General features: G+C 37.5%; 2 protein-coding genes across 3 annotated transcripts in view; one reads left to right on the top strand and one right to left on the bottom strand.

Moving 5' to 3' along the window:
• The window catches only part of SFRP4 (secreted frizzled related protein 4), a 50,207-nt gene that overhangs the window by 8,148 nt on the left and 19,976 nt on the right, over positions 1-22,083 (bottom strand). Inside the window, exon 6 of the mRNA XM_058678029.1 lies at positions 16,616-16,818. Coding sequence (XP_058534012.1) covers positions 16,616-16,818 — 203 coding nt within the window. The remainder of the gene's footprint in view (positions 1-16,615; positions 16,819-22,083) is intronic.
• Positions 1-22,083, top strand: part of NME8 (NME/NM23 family member 8) — a 28,121-nt gene that overhangs the window by 5,660 nt on the left and 378 nt on the right. Inside the window, exons 4-14 of one of the 2 annotated variants that reach the window (XM_058678027.1) lie at positions 178-249; positions 2,016-2,132; positions 3,339-3,399; positions 4,292-4,362; positions 7,012-7,104; positions 8,130-8,326; positions 12,052-12,227; positions 13,875-14,019; positions 16,154-16,261; positions 18,393-18,544; positions 20,931-21,075. In XM_058678027.1, coding sequence (XP_058534010.1) covers positions 178-249; positions 2,016-2,132; positions 3,339-3,399; positions 4,292-4,362; positions 7,012-7,104; positions 8,130-8,326; positions 12,052-12,227; positions 13,875-14,019; positions 16,154-16,261; positions 18,393-18,544; positions 20,931-21,075 — 1,337 coding nt within the window. The remainder of the gene's footprint in view (positions 1-177; positions 250-2,015; positions 2,133-3,338; positions 3,400-4,291; positions 4,363-7,011; positions 7,105-8,129; positions 8,327-12,051; positions 12,228-13,874; positions 14,020-16,153; positions 16,262-18,392; positions 18,545-20,930; positions 21,076-22,083) is intronic. The other variant, XM_058678028.1, reaches the window with a different exon arrangement.

Genomic DNA, 22,083 nt, shown 5'->3' with positions numbered 1-22,083 from the left:
GAATGAACACTCTGTGCAATTTGACCCTTAACACAAATGCAACACACCAAGAGAATATTGTCGTAAGCACAAAAATAAAAACACATGCACCTCTGCATGGCCTAAACATAGCACACCGAAAGATGTGGATCGACTTTGCTTTATCACTGTATGAAATATTTATAATTTGTTTTTCAGGCAGAAGCTGACAGCATTGCGACTTTGCAGCCATTTAGAGATAAATGTGAACCTGTTTTTCTCTTCAGTCTTGTACGTATAATATTTACCATCTCAATTGTTCATCAGATTCCAATTTGCAGTTAAAGGACAAGCAGCATTGTAAAACTACCATGGGCTGTTTGCTGATGATAGTAATTGCACACTCTTTGCACTATCTTTGCTTGTCTAATAATATATTTCATAATTTGACTTCTAGGAGCTTATAATGAGCTGATCACTGAAAAGAAAAATAGAATGATGTTTTTGCTAAGGAAACCATCAGGGATTTCTACAATGAGATATTTAAAGAAGTGGAAAAAAATCAGGAAATGTCTAAGATATCTAGCAGGAGAGAATTGTTTAAAAATATTCATGGGTATTCTACAGGCAACCATCTCTAAGACCACTGCTTTATTATCTCTGTATTTACACTTCCTCCTTGTTTCCTCCTCGTTCAGACAACATTTTCTGTAAAGATCAGAGAGTAGCTGTTTTCAGCATCATGGAAATTCCATCCCTATAACGTGACAGTTTACTGACTCCTGGCTTAGCTGTGGTTTAAGGAACTAGGATGTGAGTACACACAGTGGCAGAAATGGGCCTGACCTATTGATGGAACAGGGAGGAAATCCCGGCAGCGGGTATCAGGGAGCCAGGGATGAAGGGGGAAAGACTGAACAGGTATACTACACATAGAGTCTTGAACTCCGCGATTGCTGTCACCCTGCCTTTAGAGTCAGACTCAGCCAAAAGACTCAAGCCCTGATCTCCAATTCCTAAAATTAACGCTTGAAGCAGAAACCCACCAGTTCTTCCCAGCCACACACTTCTTTTCCTGACTTATATCCCCAGTGCTCCTTCACTCTCAGACTTCCATTGTGTAACTTCTGGGATCAAAACAGCAAACTCTCTAAGTGTTGGACTGTGTCCTGGGCTTCTCCTCCCCTTCCTCGACTTGATCTGGCTCCTAGCCAGCAGCCCAGAAGTCGTGACTGTTTTCTCACACTGTATTTCTCAGAGACACAAAGAATTGATGTTTCCTTCTTTCACCTCACATTTTCAATAACTTTATTGCTTCTTAAGAGGTCTGTTTTGTTTGACTCCTTATCTTCCATTTCACTTCCGTCTTTAATGAGCTTCAAATCAGCTCTACTCATTATGTGGCTCAAAATCTTACCCCCAATCCCAAATCCTGCCTCATACTGGTAGCAGCAGGATGCCCATTGGCTGTGTTGATAATGTACATTCTGATGTCACCACTAAGGTGTTAGGACTTGGGTTTCAGGGTGAGTTGGCACCTCTCACGGTTGCTAGGCACCATGTGTTATTTTTGCAGAACTGTTCTTTTGTAATTTAATTGGGTCAGGTTCCAATTATCATTATGCCTCTCTGGTACAGTGCAAATAAACAGATAATTAGTAAATATGGATTGGAAATGGACAAAAAATGAGACACATCTCTGAAGTGTCTAGGGAGGGTAATGTTAGGAGACAAAGCCATGACCTTTCCCACTGAAAGCAGAGAAGACCCCAGCGGGAATGCTGGGGGTGGCAACGACTGTCAGGGTAGCGACTTGCCTTCTGCAGGAGCTGAAGGATGCTGCCATGACTTTGGTTGTGGGAGGATGGACACATTTAGTGGTAAGTTTAAAGAGCCATGTTTATCACATCAATGCCCCCTTCACATCATTAGCTACATCAAGCTTTAAAAACAGATTGATGTGTACCAAGAATAGGTGAGTTCGTACAGATTGAGTACCAATTCATGAATTATTCTGAGACTGAACACATCCTTCGTGTTTTCCTTTTCACTTTCAGAACGGAAAAATTATTGCAAAAATTCAAGGTGCAAATGCACCACTTGTTAGTAAAAAAATAATTAACTTGATCAATGATGAGAGAAAAATTGCAGCAGGTGAAATGCCTCGCCCTCAGGTAATACTTTGGATTAGCAACTTCTCTACATTTTAAACTAAATTACCTTTTCATTATTTCCCTAAAACATTTTCCTAACTTTGTAACAGTCTAGATGTCTAAAGGTACAACCTGTCTTGGAAGATTGACAATTAAATCCTTGAAAATCACTCATCATTAACTTACTCTAGGGAAATAAGGCAAAAATAAAAAAAGGAAGTTTATCACTTTGTTATCTAGAGTATTAAAAATAATTGAAGTCAAGGACCAGCTTTGTGGCATAGCAAGCAAAAACTCCATCTGCGATGCGGGCAACCTCTATGTATTTTATGCAAATATCCTATCTTTATTTGGGCTACGTTCATTTCCAGTGCTTAAGTTAGGCTCATGTGGTCAGTGCTTGCCCTAGTAGCTGGCCCCAGTCTAACAAACACAAGCAGGCTGTGGTTATAGAGGTGAATGCTTTCAGGGGGTGGTGATGTCGCAACATTTTTGTGCCTTTACTCCACTGAAGATTCTGAACTTAGGCATTCTCTTGTCAAAAAAAAAAAAAAGCTGACTTTTTGGATTATGCTGTTGGAGAATCTGAAACTATTCCTTCTTGTTCCAAAAATGCAAAATACGTTTGCATCCTTATACCACTGGAGAATCTGAAACGATGCATTCTTTCACCAAACATATTCATGTGTATACACGTTTATGTAAAAAGAAAACTTTTCAGATCGTTCACGAAAGATTCACGAAAGATTCAGAACATCCTTAGAAGTCAAGAACACTTGCCTTTCCTAGATTTTTATTCTTTTATAGGATATTGACACTGAATATGATCTTGTAAATAAGGAGAAATCTGGTTCCAAATTTATGAAGAATAACAGCCAAGAATGGATCCTGAGGCTTCTCAATGCTCCTTTGATCTTGAGCATGGTGCTCATGTACTTATAGCTTATTTAATTTTTTAAACACTCAAGCTTTTCTTGTGTATTAAAGATTTTATTTGACCATTTTCATATTTTAAAATACATTATTTGTGAGTGCTTCCTATTCTCTCCATTTAAAATATTCCTAATTTGAATCCTGTGGAAAATTTAGGCGTGTTAGATAAAACCGGGCACCTTTCCACTTTACCCTCTAAGTCTTATAAATAATCACGAGAAACTAAGTTTGCAAACACCCTTTCGCTGTCATGTCGAAACCTAGCTATGTTTACCTTGCATTTCTCCTTCATAGTATCATGGAATTGCACTAATAGATTCAGAAGAGGATGGGCAAGCCCACGCTGGAACGGCTGGTAAGTCAACTTGCTTTAAAGGAATGGCAAGGATTTGTTTTCAACATGGGTGTTAATTACAACTCACTCGAAGCAACAAAAAGTAGATACCATCAACATTCATCCACGAAGGGTTGTTCGGATGAATGATTCCTGTCTTGCAAGGCTTGCTGACCAAAAGGCACGCTCTTCTACTCGCTTCGCCTTATACCCCTGGTCTCTGAACCCCAAGTCTCATAGTTTATCCAGAACCATATATTGTGGTGTCCTGCAAGTAACGTTAACAACAGCTTCCTATTTCACCTTTCATCATATGCCAAACGTGTCAAAATGACATCTTCCTTCATGACAATGACTTTGGGCTTCTTTTTATTTTTAACCATCTATGCCCTCACTGGATTTTCTTTGGGTGTTTGCACGTAGTGTGTGTGTGTGTGTGTGTGTGTGTGTGTGTGTGTGTGTGTGTGTGCATGTGTGTGTGTATTCTATTTCTGGAGAGTGTGAGGTCAATAGCCATACTCAATGAGCTATCTGGCACCAACAATTCATGATAAAAAAGTAGATAGATTTTTCATCTGTTTTGCTTAACTGCATAATGTACAATGGAAAGGCAATATTAAGTTGTATGGGATCATGGATGTGATTTTAATGCATGTGAATTTCATTCCACTTTCCAGTGCCTTACCTGCTGAACATATCTTTGTTGATTGTGAATGCTTCTCTTGAAATGCAGCTATAGGAACTGCACTTTGATTCTAAGTAGATGTTTTTGAGAATTGAAATACCTTATTAAAATATAAAACTACCAGTAGACAGAAATTTCCTGAATGTTAAAGATTTATATGTGAAATAGCAATGCCCTTCATTATTTAGATATTGTGCCAAAAAATTAAATCTTGTATTCTTTCCCTAGAGAACCAATACACAATTGTTATTATCAAACCTGATGCTATGATTAGAAAAGCTTTAGAAATTAAGGACACAGTGAGTACTATTTCCCAACAACAATTCAAACTAACTGCAAAAAGTACAACTCCTTGATTGTCAACTTGAATCAATTTTAGAGCAAAACTGAATATTATGAATTTCTAAAGACTTTGAGAATTTCATGTCTTCACTTGGGCTCTGTCTGCTCATGTACCATTCTTTAACCAACCTCGATGTGCCAGAACTCTATATAAATTGTAGAACTTATAGTTCTTATATGAAACTGTAGTTTTTTATTTAATTATTACCAATGCAATTTTGCTAAAAACTCATATTAACTTATTTCCTATGTATTTCAAATATATAATCCCTTTTTATTCATGATAGCTTAAAGGAAATATTTAATGTTTTAAAGACAAAAAATTAAGCTTTTTGTGGAGGAAAGCTACATTCTAATTCAGAGATGAGCAAGCATTTCTTGTAGAAGTCAAACAATAACTACTGTTAAGTTTTCTCTGGGCATAGTCTCTGACAAATATAGCCATGTACTGTAAAACAGCATTTCAGTCAATCATTAATTGTATTTATGAAGCCAGTTTCAATGACGCTAAAAATTTCCTGTTGCCTAGTAACATGGTAATCACCCTAATGTCTTAGCACAATACATTACCCATGTGCTTGTGGAAACAAACCTACTGCATATCTGATCACATGCAATCATACATGTCTATACAATATAGAGCACTTGACAAAGACAACAAATGATCATGCCGCTGGTCTATGTATTGACTATACTGTAAGACTGTACCCCTTGTACTTATTAGCAGTATTTGCTGTAAAACAATATGCCATGTGTCATCTTGTGTATACAATTGCTCTTGATTACACTGAGCTTACATGAAATACAGAGCTATAGCATTTAGCTTTCTTTGAGCATGCTCAATGATGCTAACAAGAGGATGGAATCACCTAATGAGGTGCTTCCCAGAACACTGCTGATAAGCCATGTGTGACTGCGCTTCGCTCTGACTTCACAGTCAAAGCTGTAGCGATAACAGTATGTAAATGAATCACTATGACTCTACACTAATACAGTCTATTATAAAAAGAGGTGATGTGCAGATTGTTGTTGGTAAGCTATGTTTTTGCTAACCCTGTTACAAAAACCTGATGCTGAAATAACAATTTTTATTGAAATTTGAGAGACTGTTGCCTAGCCAACACAGAGAATCACATGGTGTGGGAGAGAGGGGACTCTGGAGGAGCTTGGATGGCTCCTGGTGAACATCCTAACACATTCGTTCCTTAGCTGTAGTAACACAGCTATCAATCAAACTACATTACAACATACAGTACACAAATCACTGCATGTATCTTGTCTCTCCTATTTGCATGTTGATTTAACCGCTATCACTATAAGTATAGCTCTTTTTTCCAGACATTGATTTATTAAGCTGGAGGATTATACCAGGCTATACCCCATTCCCTGAGATATCGCTTATATTTCATAAACCTATCAAAATAACATCACATACAATAGCTTACTATTTATAATGATGGTCTGTGTTCATAGCCTACAATGTTGAAAGTTTTCAAAATCACATAATTTTTCTAGTTGAAAGCAATACTATTATTCACCAGCTCATGTTAACTTTTGGATGTTCTGACATAAATAAGTAATGCTTCAGCGGTATAGTTGATACTACTAACTTTCTCATTTCTCTAGGCTGCAGTGAACTGCTGCTATACAGTAGAACAGAAAAATAAGAAATGCTTCAAACTGAAAAAACAAAAACAAACACAAACAAACAAACAAACCCCTACCAGGTGTTTTTAAAGCAACAGTGAAGGGGAAGTTATCAGATAGAAACGTTGCTTGGAATTCATTTTCTCTTACTAGGCACTGCATGACAGAGATGTGATTTAGAGTTCCAGAATTTAGAGTTAGTTTAGTTTCAGAGGTAGAGTTTAATTTCATATTGAAATGTGAATTAGCAAATGATCACCGAGATGGAAGCGGTGCTCTGTAATGATAATAAAGACCATGGAATAGATTGAGGTTTGTTTTTCATAACAGAAGCCCAATGTATCTGGCACTGGCTATCCCCAAATGAAATGAAGGGCACTTGATTGGTGTTAAATAGGGCAATTACTCAGTTTCCTTGAACCCAGTTTCTACTTTTATATGACTGCCTATTTCTACTGTTTGCATGAAAACTTCTCTTCCTTACATTTTGTTACACTTGAGTGGCATGCAAAATAAATTTTGGCGTCAAATTTCCATTAAAATAAATAAATCTCGATTGAATTTTAAATTGCATCTTGCCTAATAGACTCTGGGGTATAGGCTTTTCAAATCAAGTCCAAAAAAAGAAGAAAGTTAAGATAGTTTAAAAAAAAGATTTAGAAGCATGTGGAAGAGTATGATCAATAATTCAGAAATGAGTGCTGCCTTTTAATTGTAATTCAGGTTTTTTTCCACATTTTGAGGCAATTCACTCTAGCAGGAACATTTTGGGGTCTCTGTTTCAGGTCTTGAAAATCTAAGTATTGAGGAAAATATGTTTGAGCTGCCTGAGGTCTTAGTGTGTAATACAATAAAAAGTTGTTCGGTTTCTTAAGCCCAGGAAGCAAACAAACATCCTTATCTTGTTTTACATGTGATCCCATGAAACATCTGGATCTGATCCTCCTCTGTAATGGAAGATTGCTAACGCAGGATTTGCCATAGAAGCACAGGAAAAGATGTTGCTCACAAGCCAACAAGTTAGAAACTTTTACAGACAGATGGCAGATCAGGTAAGAAAATTAAAAAGCAACAATGTCACCATCTATTCAAATACCATGACTCTTGTAAGGTCTAGGTTTTCATTCTAGAAAAGCAAATGAGTAAATGTAATCAACTAATAGTTTCAGGTGCCTTTCTTGGTGTTCATATCTTAGTGGTAGCAACTCCAAGGAAATTTTATTTGTGTTTCTATCTGGAATAAGCCATATCCTCCAAGATACCCTGTATCAGGCCTCTAAAAGTGAAAGATTACTCATTTGCTATAAACTTTTTATTCTGAGCAAGAAGTTCATGATCATCAACTTCACTGAATTTTTAACCTCTTTTGCACCCAAAGGTTCTTCTCTCAAACCATCATTGTTATTATTCTCATTTGCCTGGGGAAATATGATAAAAATCAGAACCATGTAATCAAAGTTTCTAGAAATGCAATGTTCAGTGTGGTAGCTCCTAGATACATGTGGCAATTTGAATTTGAATCCTTTATAGTAAAATTTTAAAAAATCAGAGAGTGGATGGTTTCACTAGTCACACTTCAACTGTTCATTAGCCACATATGGCTGCTACCTTGAAGACCATGGTGGGGGGGGGGGCAGAAATAAAAACATTCATTGTCACAGAAAGTTCTGCTGAACGGCACTTTGTAGAACTGACAGCAGCCCTGGAGCCATGCCCTTGAGTGCAGCCCCCACGTGTGTAGAAGAGAAGGGCTGAGCAGCTGGGGTAGCATCCTCTGCGAACTCCTTGGGAAACCCAACTCCTGAGTCCAACCCCAAGGTGACTGAATTGAAAATTCTCCGATAATGGGGAAGGCATCCTGATGTTTGGGGGTAGTTTTCAGGCTTCCTTTAAGAACAGCTCCAGCTGACCATGAACTTCTATTGCTCAGAAACATTTGCAACAGAACATTTATTAGACTAACTAACAGTCCCCTTTCCTGGTGACTCAGCATGCGAGATTTTGCTTGGGTTGGTCTGCACTTTAGCCCATCCCTTTCAGGAGCCTGAAATAAATAGCTGATCATTTTGTGTTGCAGCCTGACTTTGAAGAGTTTGTCTCTTTCATGACAAGTGGCGTAAGCTGGGTTTTAGTTTTGTCTCAAAGAAATGAACCAGCAGTTTCCTGGGAAGAAAATGAGTCACAGCTTGAGACTGAATCTAAAGACTCAGCTGAAGAGCCACCGGAAGCTGACGATAAATCCATACCTGGAGCATCAAAGGGGAAGCGGAACAGGTAGCTCAAGAGTAGGGATTTTGTCATAAAGTAGGTGGTACAGTGCAATGTCTGAATATCTCAAAGCCGAATGTCATATATATTTTTAAAGATTTATTTATTGGAAAGTCAGATTTACGGAGAAAAGGAGATACAGAAAGAACAATCTTCCATCTGCTGGTTCACTCCCCAAGTGGCCACAATGGCCGAAGCTGAGCCAGTCCAAAGCCAGGAGCCAGGAGCTTCTTCTGGGTCTCCCATGTTGGTGGGTGCAGGGTCCTAAGGCTTTGGACCATCCTCCACTGCTTTCCCAGACCACAAGCAGGGACTTGGATGGGAACTGGAGCAGCCAGGGCACAAACTGGTGCTCATGTGGGATCTTTGTGGATGCAAGGTGAAGATTTAGCCACAAGGCTATCGCACTGGGCCCATATGTTTTTATGTTGAAACTGTAGATTAGTTTTTCTAGTCAACCTAATATATAATGTGTGAGGGTACTTCAACAAGTTCACAGCAAAAGATAATTAAAAAGAGAATGCTATTTTGGTGCCAAGAAAACTTTGAAATTCATGCATAGTTTGTTCATAATATACATTTTGGGGGGAAATTTCTCGTTTGCACGATTTCAAAATTATTATACCAAAATAACTTATGATTTTATTTTTTGACATTCTTGAAATGCCCAGTCTGCTCTCACACTTCTCCACACCCCACTTTCACCTTCTCTGTGCCCTAATTATATCAAATTTACTCTTTAACTTAAGGTATTTGGTGGTTATAAGTTCTTGAGAACAAAGTGATTGCATAATTTGTCTGAACTTTTCAATACTTTAAAGCAAAAAATGCATAATTTTGGCTCTATCTGCTGCCGTATATTCCTTGCAAGACCCACAGAATCCAGTTTTTCACAAAAGTCACCTGGGCTGTGCCTGAGAGTTGGGTGAATAAAAACTTCCATTGAGATTTGAGTCCTGGGCTCCTCGGAGTGTGTCTCCCTCTAGTGGACAACCCATGATTATTGCATTTTCTGGTTGGATTTTCATTTATTTTATTAATGAGTTGTAAAGACTTCTGTGGAATTGCCATAGCTTTTCTTGAATAGGTGTCAACCTGCTGGTTATAAACAATGTCTTGCCTTTTAGTTAAAAAAAAAGGATATCAGATTTTATACTAGAATGTTTGAACCTTTCCCTTTCTCTCTTTCTTCTTCTTTCTCTATTTTCTTTCTCTCCTTCCTTCCTTCCTCCCTCCCTCCCTCCCTTCCTTCCTTCCTTCCTTCCTTCCCCGTGAATCACTCGTTCATAAGACCAGTACAAGGAAGCTAGTACTCCATTGGTGCTGTTGCCAGGCAATATTCTCCACAGCATGCAGCTCTGAGAGGCTGTGGTCATCAACTGTTCAATACCGATGGACCAACATGAGCAATTTAGCAATTTTAATCGACAGGTGAGGTGGTGTTTCAGCACGAAGTATATACACTTGTTCTGGAGAGCTCCTACATTCTTGGCCTGTGATTATCGTAATGACCACAAGCAGACAGCATGACATGGTGTGCAGCAGGCTTCCTGCTGTTTGCTGCTGTTAGCTCAGTTCCTGCACAAGAAAGAGAATCCAACAGCGGACTGACACTTCCATATGTGCCTTTTAAAGCCTGAAGGGTTAGGACAAAACTACGGCGAGTAATGTACCTATTGGTCGTCTTTAATTCTTTTTTTTTTTTGCCACTTTTATAGTGTCTATCTCCTCCTCTCTGGGTAGGTGGGCGTGGAGAGTGAGGCTGAAAGGAAGCCAAATGCCAGGTGGTTGTTGCCCCTTCCAGGAGCATAAGCAATGTGACGGTAGCAGAGCCCTGGCGCGGTCAGATCGTTTGTTCCTGTGGAGGCAGGGACATTCTGAATCAGCCTGGTGTGGGAAAATGCTTTCCGTGAGAGCAGTGCCTCGCCTCTTGCAATGACTGGCTAGACAAGGGAGCATAAGCCAGGGAAACAGGGAGCAGACACCTACATTTCTCATTCTCATGTATTTCCTTCATTTCCAATTGCTCATTAGAAGAAATTTACTTACTGAGTTGGGAATGCAAGCAATAACTCATAGTGTGGGCAAAAAGCAACATGAAACATGGGTTGTTTAGGTTGGAGGGAGAGAAGCAGAGAGGAAGAAGAGGAAGAGAGAGTTTGTGGGGAAGGGAAAGGGAGAGAGGCAGGGAGAGGTAAAGGGAAAAAAAGAGAAAAACGTGGTAAAACAGTAACAGCTGGTGAACCTAGATTAATGGTATACATAGTTCACGGTCCTAGTCTTGTGGCTTTTTGATTGATTTAAATCTTTGCAAAATTGAAATGTGAAACAACCTCTTCATTCATCTATATTCTGCTTAAAATTAAAAAAAAAAAAAAAAACAGGAGAGGGAGGGAAAGGAAAACAAAGCAAGGGAAAAAAGCAGCCAGGAAAAAGTATTAAAATTTGATCCATTAAAACCATGAAGCTTAGGGCCAGCAGGATTAAGCTGCCGCCACCAGTATCTGCATCCAAGGGTGCCCGTTTTAGTCTCAGTGCTCAGCTGCTCCACTTCCGACCCAGCACCCTGATAATCCATCTGGGAAAGCACTAGAATATGGTCCAAGTATTTGGACCCTTGCTCCCGCGTGGGAGACTGATCGAGTTCCAGGCTCTCAGCTTCCTCCTGGTTCATCATATCTTTGTGCTGATTATAATGAATAAAATAAAAAGTAGTAGATCTATTTTCATTTTTATTATTTATTTTTACTGGAAAGGCAGAGTTACACAGAGAAAAAAAAAGGCAGAAATAAAGATTTTCCATCTACTAGCACATTCCCTAAATGACCACAATAGCTGGGGTTGAACCAATTCAAACCTGGGAGCCTTGAGCCAGGACCCCTCAGGGTCTCCCATGCTGATGCAGGGTCCTAAGGCCCTGGCACCCTGCACCTGTGTCGGATACTTGTAAGAAGCTCCTGGCTCCTGGCTTTGCATTGGCTCAGCTCCAGCTGTTGTGGCTACTTGGAGAGTGAACCAGCAGATGGAAGCTCTTTCTCTCTGTCTCTGCTCTGTAAATCTGACTTTGCAATAAAAATAAATACTTAAACAACAAACAAAGCAAAGTACATTGTTGGAAAAATTTAAAAGGAAGGAGAAGCAAGTATGGGAGTGAGGGAGGGAGAGTGGGGTAGGGAATATCATCATGTTTTTAAAACTGTATGTATGAATACATGAAATTTGTTCTCTTTACATAAATAAACATAATTTTTTTAAAAATAAAATTAAATGGAAATGCCAAAGAAAGAAAATATACAATTAAAAAGGTGATCAAAATTGTTAATTTGAGAATGTGAAATGCATTGCTAAATAATTCCTGGTTCAAAGATAAAGAACAAGAGAAAAATAGAAACTATATGGAAAATGGTAGGTTGAGGAAAGAAAAGTATATGTATTCATGTATCTATATATGTATTAAATATGAAGATATATAATAGCATATAACTACATTTGTATATATATACATATGTATTAGAGATAAAGATAGATAGTAACATAATTACATTTGGAATGGTTTCAAAAAGTTGAATTAAATATTCTCAGATATTATCTGAAGTTAAAATTTATCTTTATAGAAAATTCACTTTTACTAAATTCAAAGTAATTTTTTAAATATATTAGTTTTAGTTTGCTGACATAGTTATTAAACTTTGCTTTCTAATAACCTGAAATTACATTTTGGATTTCAACAGTTTACAAGAACTTCTGGAAAAACAGAACATGGCTCAGTTTTGTGATGCTGAAAGGAATGTAAACAATGATACTCAATTAATTGAAATTTTCTTCCCTGATTTTAAAATAATGAAAAGCAAGAAACTAGAAAAGGTGCTGGCATTACTTCTACCAAATCTCTTTGAAGAAAGAAAAGGTAGGAAATAAAGTATAAATTATTTAAATCATTTGTAGATGAAATCTGAATGAATCTCATTATACTTATGCTAAAATAAACTATTTTACAATTTAATATTGATGAAAAAGCACCTTAACTAAGAAATTCAACTTACTACTTTCTCAATAATAATGAGTAAAACATTTTAATTGTTTATAAGGCATTTTCTAATCTGTGTGTTTGTTCAAATAGATTTCAATATTTCAAGAAGTATTACATAACACAAATTGCAAGCTTTTACATTTGAAAGATCATAAGCCAATGCTTGTGTCAACTTGAATTAATAAGGTGGCTTGGTCAAGACACTTTACCAAATCCAGTTCTTCAGTTGTAAAATTTGGAATATTAAAATCAAATATATACATATATTTTGTGTGTATATATATATAAATTGTGTAATATACACACACAAATACTTCAAAACTACTTGGAACTTTTAGTACTAGTCCTTCTTAACTTCTCCCATGGAACAAAACAGAATAAGAATATTATTATTATATTTTTGATTCTGTGGGTAGACATACACACGCATGTGCACATAGAGATGCTATCATTTGCTGATTTATTTCTTAAATGCCCACAATGGCTAATGGCCTGGACCAGGCTAGGCCAAAGCTGAGAAGTGGGAACTCCATCCACATCTACCACATGTGAGGAAGCGATCTAAGTACTTGGACCACAATAGCTGCATCACAGAGTGCGAACTAGCAGGAAGTTGGTATCTGGTTTCCACAGGCCACAGTTTTATCAACTACACCACAATGGCAGCTCCAGAAAATGAAATATTTTGCTTAAATACATATGAAATCATTTTCATCTTAGAATTCGCTGATCAAGTCCTATGATATAGGATTTAGTCTGTTTCTCCTTGTTTTGAGCAAGTTTGTTTTCTATATTTAAGGGTCTTGATCCTATAATTTTTAGTATATTTAAAATTTTGCTTTAGTGTATCTGTTGAATTAAATTTTATTCATGCAAATCTACTAGTCTACTTGTGACACTGTTTAAATTTGCTTTTCTAATGATTTTTAATAGCATTGAAATACACTTTAATCCTAGGAAACACAGGTAAGTGTAGCCTCCACTCAGCCATCCACATGATAGTTCCTTTAGATGCCATTGATTGCATCTGTATCAAATTGCCAAACTATTCATAAGGGAAGATGAAATAAGAAGTTTGGATTTTCCATGCTTCTATAATGGGAAACAAACAAGAGAAAGGGAGAAAGACAGGGGAATCCAATCAACCCATTTTTCTTATAGTGGGACAAATAATAAAAGCTATTGAATATAAAGATATAAAGACTTCTATGCCTGTTTTGAGTGGTTATTTAGATTACTATCTATGCTTACACACATACACCCACAAATGTGCACTTCCACCCAATATTTATTGAATACTTTCTTGTGTATGTGATTCATACGGGATAGAAAAACTGGAAACACTATTTGATTTGATATGCGAGTAAGTATTGTTCACCTTCAATTCAAATCTAAGAAACTTTCTCAAACATTTATATATCTCACAACAATGAAAAGAGTTGATTACCTATGATAATATATAATAAATACTGTGAGTATAATTGGTAACTTGTCAGTTTAAAACTTATGCAAATTTTAATTTAGATGATGTTTTGAATATTATTGAAGATGAAGGCTTTAAAATACTTATGCAAAGGTCAATAGTATTATCAGAAGAAGAAGCACAAACACTGTGCAAGGGATATGAAAATGAAGAATATTTTGAGCAACTTACAGAATATATGACCAGGTAAGTAGAACTCATGTTTAGGAAATGTAGTGTAATTTATTTATTTTAATTTTATTAATTGTTTTTCAGTTGACATAGGTGTAGTTGCACACATTTTTATATATACATAATTATATACATACATATATATACTATGCATTAAGCCCTTGCATAAGTTTTCCATGCTATGCATTTTCTATGAATTATTTGAATATTCCCCACATACATGGACTTCAAATGATAAATTTTTACACTGAAACAAACTTATCTTTCAATTCCATTTTCCCAAGAACTTTTTAAGTATCCTCTAATACAATGTGTGATTATCAAATCAGGATAATCAGGAATTATCATACCTTCAAACTCCTCTTGTAGCTCCCATGAAGTACATAATGGGATACTATAAATTACAGTCAGTGTACTCTGATACAGAATACTACAACTGATTTCTTCTGACTTATTTTCCATGCCCCTTATCTAACCTTCCTCTGTCCTCCCTAGATGAATAAATATGCATGTACATATAATGGTACATTATATAATCATATAAGAGAATGAAATCCTGTCACTTGGGTTAAAATGAGTGGAATCAGGGGACATGAAATAATAAAATAAACCAATCATAGAGAGACAAATACAGTGTATTATCCCTCATATAAGCTAAAGAGGAGAGCACAATGCTGATTAATTTTTATACCTTCTCTTAATATTGTTTATTTCCCCACCACCTGCTGCGTCTGTTCTTGGCCTGTCTGTCCCCAATCTGGACTCTGCCTCACTCTTTTTCTTTGGTTTCCCTGGGAAGTTGCTAGAGTCATAGGGAAGGCCCAGAAGAACTTGCTGGTGGCCATGTGAGTCAACTGACAGAAACAGAGTATGTAACGTCACCACATGCAAGCAGAGAACGGACTGACCCTCCAGTTCCTCTGATTTGGGTGTAGGCTGTGCAATCCTGCAGACCATTCATCATAGGAAAGAAACGAAAAGCTGAAAATCTGTCAAGTTTCTACAAGAAAAGAAAGAAAAGCAGAGGCAAAAGGAAAGCAAGGATGCCGAGGAAACTGCATCCTACAAGACCTGAGGATCTCCACAAAGGATTCTGGGAGGAAGTGACCACTGAACGCAATGATGCAGAGTCAGCATGGTACAAATAAGCCCATTGGCCACGGACACACTCATGAAAGGACTCCCAAAGGCCAAAGGGGAGTCATGGTTGCTGCTGAAAACCCATCTGGCTCAAAACCAAGAAAAGAGTTGGTCACGGTTTGACACAACCAGTGGCTGAGAAGAATGATAGCTGGTGACCAGTGTATCACCAGCATCCCTGGAGGCAAGGAAGAGAAGACATATTTCCAACTCCTGACTGTGAGCCTCTGAAATGCTTTCTGAGGTAGGAGACCAAGACAAAGGATACAAAGCCCAAGAAACACCTTTATTTTCAGTTTTTTTTTAAACATCTGCTGCCTAAGGCTCAGTTCCAGCGTACAGGTCATGACATTTTCTCAGTTTTTACAGTGTATTTTGAAACCTTCCATGGGGGTAGGAGGGAACCAAGTTAGCTGTACTCGATGCAGGCCACTTAGCACATTGGTGCTGGAATTAATATGCTGCCCTAGAGACCTGGGTTATCAGTATTGTGACTTCAAATATAAAATATGAAAACAAATTAGGATAATTTGAGTAACTACTACTTATTTTGAAGTCTTCTGTATGATTTGATGCTGTTGAGAAGTCGTGATGTACTGTTAAATAATAGAACACTTTAGGTCTTTTAACAATTATTCTTGTCCATGAATAACAATATTTTAAAATTTCTAACGCCCATGGTATTTAAATACATGTACATATAAACCTGTGAAGCGATAAACATTAACTATGAAATCTTACCATTTTGTGATGTTTTATTAACTGTGTTTACAGATGATGGTGAAACTTCAAATTTTGTTTAGAAAATGAAATTGAAAAGAACAAAGGTCCCAACCGCCCTTTAGTCTCTGCAAGCTTCTAGGAAAAGACTCTTAAAATTATACCAACAAAAAGTAATCTCAAACCCCTAAGAGAAGATTTATTTTCCATATTTTAGTACATTTAATAGTGTGTGTTACTAGCTAATGAGCTAGATTTTACTAATGGTTTCTTCTTCTTTTTTTAACAGCGGTCCATCTCTAGCCCTAGTTTTATTGAGAGAAAATGGTGTGCAATACTGGCAACAGTTACTGGGTCCAAAAACAGTTGAAAAAGCTAATGAATATTTTCCAGACAGGTAGGATTTATATCGTAAGTCCCTAAGTTTTTCATGGGATTCATTTCAATTCTTTTTCGATAATGGAATACAGGACCCAAAGCTCTAATTTGAGAGACCTTCCCAGGAAAGCTTTTTCCTGAGGAAGCAGCAGACTGTTCTTAACTAGTGATCCAGTCGGAAACTAGCTTAGCAATGACCGTGATTTTGCAAGAGAATGTTGATGGATATCTCGTCTGGGAACTAAGACGTGGACAGCCAGTTAAGAGGCCTATCATTTAGAAGGAATCCATTTGAGAAGGGTTGTATGGCAGCTTCAAGTTGAAAAATTAACCATTAGAGTGTCAGTGTTATGATAATTAATTGAATATTTACCTTGCCATTTGGTGAGAACAGCTGCTGAGTTCATTTATTGTTGAATTGTAGAAGTAGTGAAGTGTGATCAACTCAATACCCAGCCTCTTGCCTGGATCATAAGCCTTTCCATGGCTTTGTTTCATTTCAGTCCTAGTTATTGGGCTTGATGTCTTCCAAAGAATGAAGTTAGTATCCCGAGTATCTCTAGACTTGACACGTAGCTGATAGAAACATAAGGTAGAGTACAAATAAAGCACCACTTATATATAAATTGAAATGCCATCTTTTAGATAGACTGCAATTCAATCTTATCTGAGTACCCAGACATTTTTCTCAGGGACTCCTCTTTCAGCCCATTATAGTGAGAATTCCCGTACGTTCTTGGCCACTATTTTGACTTCTGCCTCCCCAGCTTGTTTGGCTCTACCCAGCCCTTGCATATTATTATAGAAATAACTCTTCCAGCAGAGTTTCGTCTGCTTTCTGCATTAGGTTCTAGACTCTACATTGCTTTTTCTGAAATATGATCACTTGCATAACCCTTCTTATTCACCCCTACAGCCTCCATCCCATTCTTCACCGCATCTCACCCCTCAAGACATTTTTCCCCAAAGATCTTTTTTATCCATAAACAGAGGAGCTAGATACAGTGCTCTTTATGGAACAAAATAAGTACTGACGTTAACTTTGGTTGTTTTAATCACTTGGGCAAACTGCCCACTGCTGACAAATCATATGTACCTAGGGAGCTGAAATGGAAGTATCTCCAAAGTAGAGTTGTGGAGACTAACTCAGCCCAGCTGACTGATCAGGGCTAGCTGGGAAGGTCATGGTGGATAAGTTAGAAAAGAACTCTAAATGGTAATTGAAAGCAGAGAGCTAAGAAGAGGATCTGGAAGCTGAGGACAGGAATCCAGGTTTCCAGTGATGTAAAGATTCACATCAATCTTAGAAAACAAGGGACAGTGCCTCTGTAGTTGGATGTTGTTGAGTTGGCTGCTCAGGATGTATTAAGCACAAACAAATGAAATGAACATCAATATCTCATGTACTGAAACATGCATTGGTAGATAGAGACAGAAAAAAAGACATTTGTAAAAACAACAAGCAGGAAAAATTGATTTAGGAGATCCCGTATTTGTTTATGGAAAAGGAAGCAGATACAACACAATGTTGATTGTCCAGTACCAATCAACTTTCCTCCTGCCTCTTTCCAAAAAAATCTCTTCTTTAATTGCTGTGCCTCTTCATCTTAAAGATTCCATTATAGTATTTCCTGGATACACAGTTTCTAATTTATTATGTTTGAGATAAAGTCAAATACTATGTACTATTGGTAATAGTCAATGGCGAAAGCTAGGGAAAAATATTGATATTGTTATGCACTGTACCTTTCAAACACATCATCTGATTGTATCCTTAAAACCACCTTCTAAAACATCTTTATATTTGAGACAAAGCAGAAGGAGTTTAAGCAATTTCTCAATGTTATATAGTAACTAGGCTGAACAACAAAGATTCTACAATTCTAAGGCTTTTTCACTACACAAAGCACCAATTCCTTTTCCCCCCACCCCAGACTTATCTGTTAACATCATCCATTATCATGATTTAAATCTCCATGTTCTTTTTTCAGTGACTTTAACTACTTAAAAGAAGGCTCAGTTTGCAATTGCTTTTTTTAAATTACATAGATCTGGAATGGGTTTCCATTGCTTGATGATTTTGAGTAACTTGCATAGAATTATGATACATTATTACACTATTATAACAGTTTTTAACTTCTTTCCCAAAGTTTCTGTGCACAGTTTGCGATGGGAAGTTTGCCTTTCAGCCAGTTGTATGGAAGTAACTCACCAGAAACAGCTGAAAGAGAGATACAGTATTTCTTTCCTGAGCAAAATGCTTTGGCACTGATTAAACCTCATGTAACACAGGAACAAAGAGGTAAATATATTTTTAAATAAAGTCTTCATACACAATTTTCACTAAGTTTGCAGAATAATCATATTCCTTCAGGTAGAATCAACAATTAGCTTGCTCTCTCTCCTCTACCTAATTTCATTATTAAAAATATTATCAGTTTTTGTTTAATTTCTTTGCACAGTTGGTGGAAATTGACTGTTTTCTGCATAGTTATACTAATCTGGAAATCATGTGATTGAATTTCTAATCTGAGTCTATTCTTCCTCTTAAAATTCTCCCTTGTCATGGTGCAGTTTTAAATTTCTTTTTGGATTTCATTTCCTTTGCTTTGCTTTTTTTTTTTTTTTTTTTGCATTGAGACTGAAGTGAGAGTGGGTTTAGGTTTAGACAACAATGCAATATAGTTAGTCCTGTCTATCTGTGAATTTCATGTCCATGCACTTACGTCACCAGCTTCAATAAGTGATTAGGCATACATTAGTGGTATCTACACTGAACATATACAAATGCTCTCTCTGGTCATTATTTCCTTAACCATGCAATGATTTATATTGTGTTTGCTTTTGTATTAGATATTGTAAGTAATAAAGAGATGGTTTATAGTATACAGGATGTTGTGGGCATAATATATGTATATGGCAATATATATATATATATATATATATATATATATATATATATAGTACTTGAGCTTGAAACAATTGTGGTATCTGTGGGGATCTTGGAACCAAACTCCTGTGGAAACAGAAGGGCAACAATATAGCATTTATTATTTTCTGTCGTCAAGAGTCGGAAGCTGCACTGACATTCCTTCTTTTGCAAATGACATGGTGTTTTACTGGAAATAAGGTGTCCTTTAATCGTCAAGCAGTTTTATAAAATATGTCTAAAATGTGATGATGCAAGATTTATTTTCCCAGTAGTATAATAGCTCTCATGTCTTCTCTGATTCCTGGATTTCTTTTTTTACTTTTAGTTTTAAATAGTTATTCTATCGTTCTGATTTCTCTCCCTAAAACATCACTGGACAACAGAGAATTATCTGCACTCACTCAATTTGTAATAAAAAAATACAATTTTTTAGTATAATGAAGTCAAATTCTTAAATATGTAAATATATATTTAATTGTATATGCAAGTGCTCAATATTCACCTATGTTTTAAAAAATATTTATTATTTATTTATTGGAAAGTCAGATATACAGAGAGGAGGGGAGGAGACAAGAAAGGAAGATCTTCCATCCACTGATTGACCCCCCAAGTGGCTGCAAAGGCCAAAGCTGAACTGATCCGAACCCAGGATCCAGGAGCTTTTTGCCAGTCTCCTACAGAGGTGCAAGGTCCCAAGGTTTGGGGTAGATCTCAACTGCTTTTTCAGGCCATCAGGAGGGAGCTAGATGGGAAACAGGGCAGCTGGAACTTGAACCGGTGACCATGTGGGATCCAGAGCGTTCTAGGTGAGGACTTCAGCTGCAAGGCTACCGCGCCAGGGCCCAAATTCACCTAATTTTCTATGCTCCTGCTTAGCCTTACATTTTTTCAGCTTTTCTGCTTGATGATTGTACCTTATTTCGTCTACACCTAACACCAAGAACAACATCTCAGAGAAGTCATTCCCGATGTCCCTGTGAGACTCCAAAGTTTTCTTGCTTGAGGTTCCAGGAATCTTTTACATCCTTCTCATTAGTAATGATTACAGTCTCATGATACAATTAGAGGCAGGAGTTTCTGAACAGCCAATTCGGATTTGAGAAGTAGTTTGTGTTCTCTTCGCGCTTGCCACCACAGCATCTCTCTTTGGGTAAATCCTGGCCACCCTATTGCTAGCAGATGAAGTTCAGCACTCCTCAGAATTTCTCTTGGCTCTGCTGATGCTCCCTTTGAGTTTCCAGACCAGGACTTCTGAGTGCTTTGGATCTGGAGTGAAGGAAAGACTGCATTTCCAGAAAGTGCTCAGATTTCCAGTGGATTAACATTCTTCTCCAGAATGGAGTCTTATCATTCAAGTTACTGGTGAGATTTTAACCAGATTGCCTATAGTAAATTCCCACTGTGGTGCCTCACTTCTTCAGGAAGAAACTGGAGACAAGTTGGCTTCTTGAAACCAAACAAGCAAGAAATCCCTCGATATCTGTGGCATGGCAATAAAGACATGACCCAATAGGAGGTCCCTTCCTATTCAAGTGCTTTCTGGAATGGTGCATCTCAGAGGCTAACCATTTGTATTAGCCCGTTTAACTTCTTAAGGTCAATCTGGTGCTTCATTTTGCTTAATTAAACAGTGTGGGTTTAATTTAAACCACAACAGGCCAGTAAAGCTATTATTTTCTTTAGTTATTTAAATGCACCTAAATAAGGAGCAAAAGTATAGCTATCTGCTAATCCTTAAATCTTATGTTTTCCCCAGAGGAGATCCTGAAAATCATTAAGGAGAATGGATTTGTTCTGACCTACCTGAAGGAAATGCTCCTCACACCAGAGCATGTAGAGAAAATCTACTTCTCAATAACAGGGAAACACTTTTACAAAGATGTGTTGACATCATTAACTGAGTAAGTTTCTGACATACAATTCTTAGCCTTGTAAAGTGGTAAATGTTCATTCCAGAAACTTTGAAAGACATAAAGTTTAATTAAAACATTTCTGAAGACATCCATCATTCATTTATTCTTTGTATTTACTTCACTCGCCCTATATTTCTCTCTTCTTCCCTCTTTCCCAACTTCCTCCATCCCTCCCTTCTTTTCTCTGTTTCTTCCAGATCTTCACATTAGAGTTAGAGGTCCTTTGGGTTTAAGTCCCTGCTTTGACAATGTACTTCACATGTGTCTGCGTTTTTTTATCTGTAACATGGGGATTACAATATTACCTACTGCTTAGGTTCTCTTAAAAAGTCTAAGTAATTGAGCCACTGCACTCAGTAAATGTTGAACTCTAAGTCACGAAGAAACAGTAAGATGCTATTGGCAAATATTCCCCAGACTTAAACTACAGCACCAGTATAATCTAAGACTTCTTGAAAGAGAAAGAAGTGACAAAAATCACAAAATCACACTGATAATAACACAGAATAAAAAGGTGCTCTCACAGTAGACCTGGGGCATCCTTTCTTTAGCTGCATGTATACTCTGCCGACATTGTTGTGCTGGATTTTGAAATCCCCAGAAAATCATCAAGTCTGAAGTCAGTGCTAAAGCATAGAGGTGGTTTATTCAGGTTAGCCTAGGTCTCCCAGGCATCTCCCCCTGGGTGGGGGAGGGGCAGCCGCAGCTGAGGCTGCTGCAGGATCAGGGGGGAGGGTCAAAGAGAAGAGAGAGCCAGCCAGAGCCCCTGGTTGAACAGCCCAACGTTCTTATACATTTTAGGCTATTAATTATACAGTCATGATTTAGCAGGCTTCTATTGGTGGGTTTGAAGCAAGCAACTTTCAAAAAGTACAAATTGATGAGCTATAGAGCGGTGGATCTTATCAAACACCAGGTACTTCCTTCCTGAGGAGTGGTCTGCCTACGTGACCTGCCAGGTGTCCTGCCGGGTGTCACGTGGACTATCAGGCTTGG

The sequence above is a fragment of the Ochotona princeps genome, chromosome 20 (assembly GCF_030435755.1).
Source record: "Ochotona princeps isolate mOchPri1 chromosome 20, mOchPri1.hap1, whole genome shotgun sequence".
Lineage (NCBI taxonomy): Eukaryota > Metazoa > Chordata > Mammalia > Lagomorpha > Ochotonidae > Ochotona > Ochotona princeps.
This window is presented reverse-complemented; position numbering and strand designations above follow the sequence as displayed.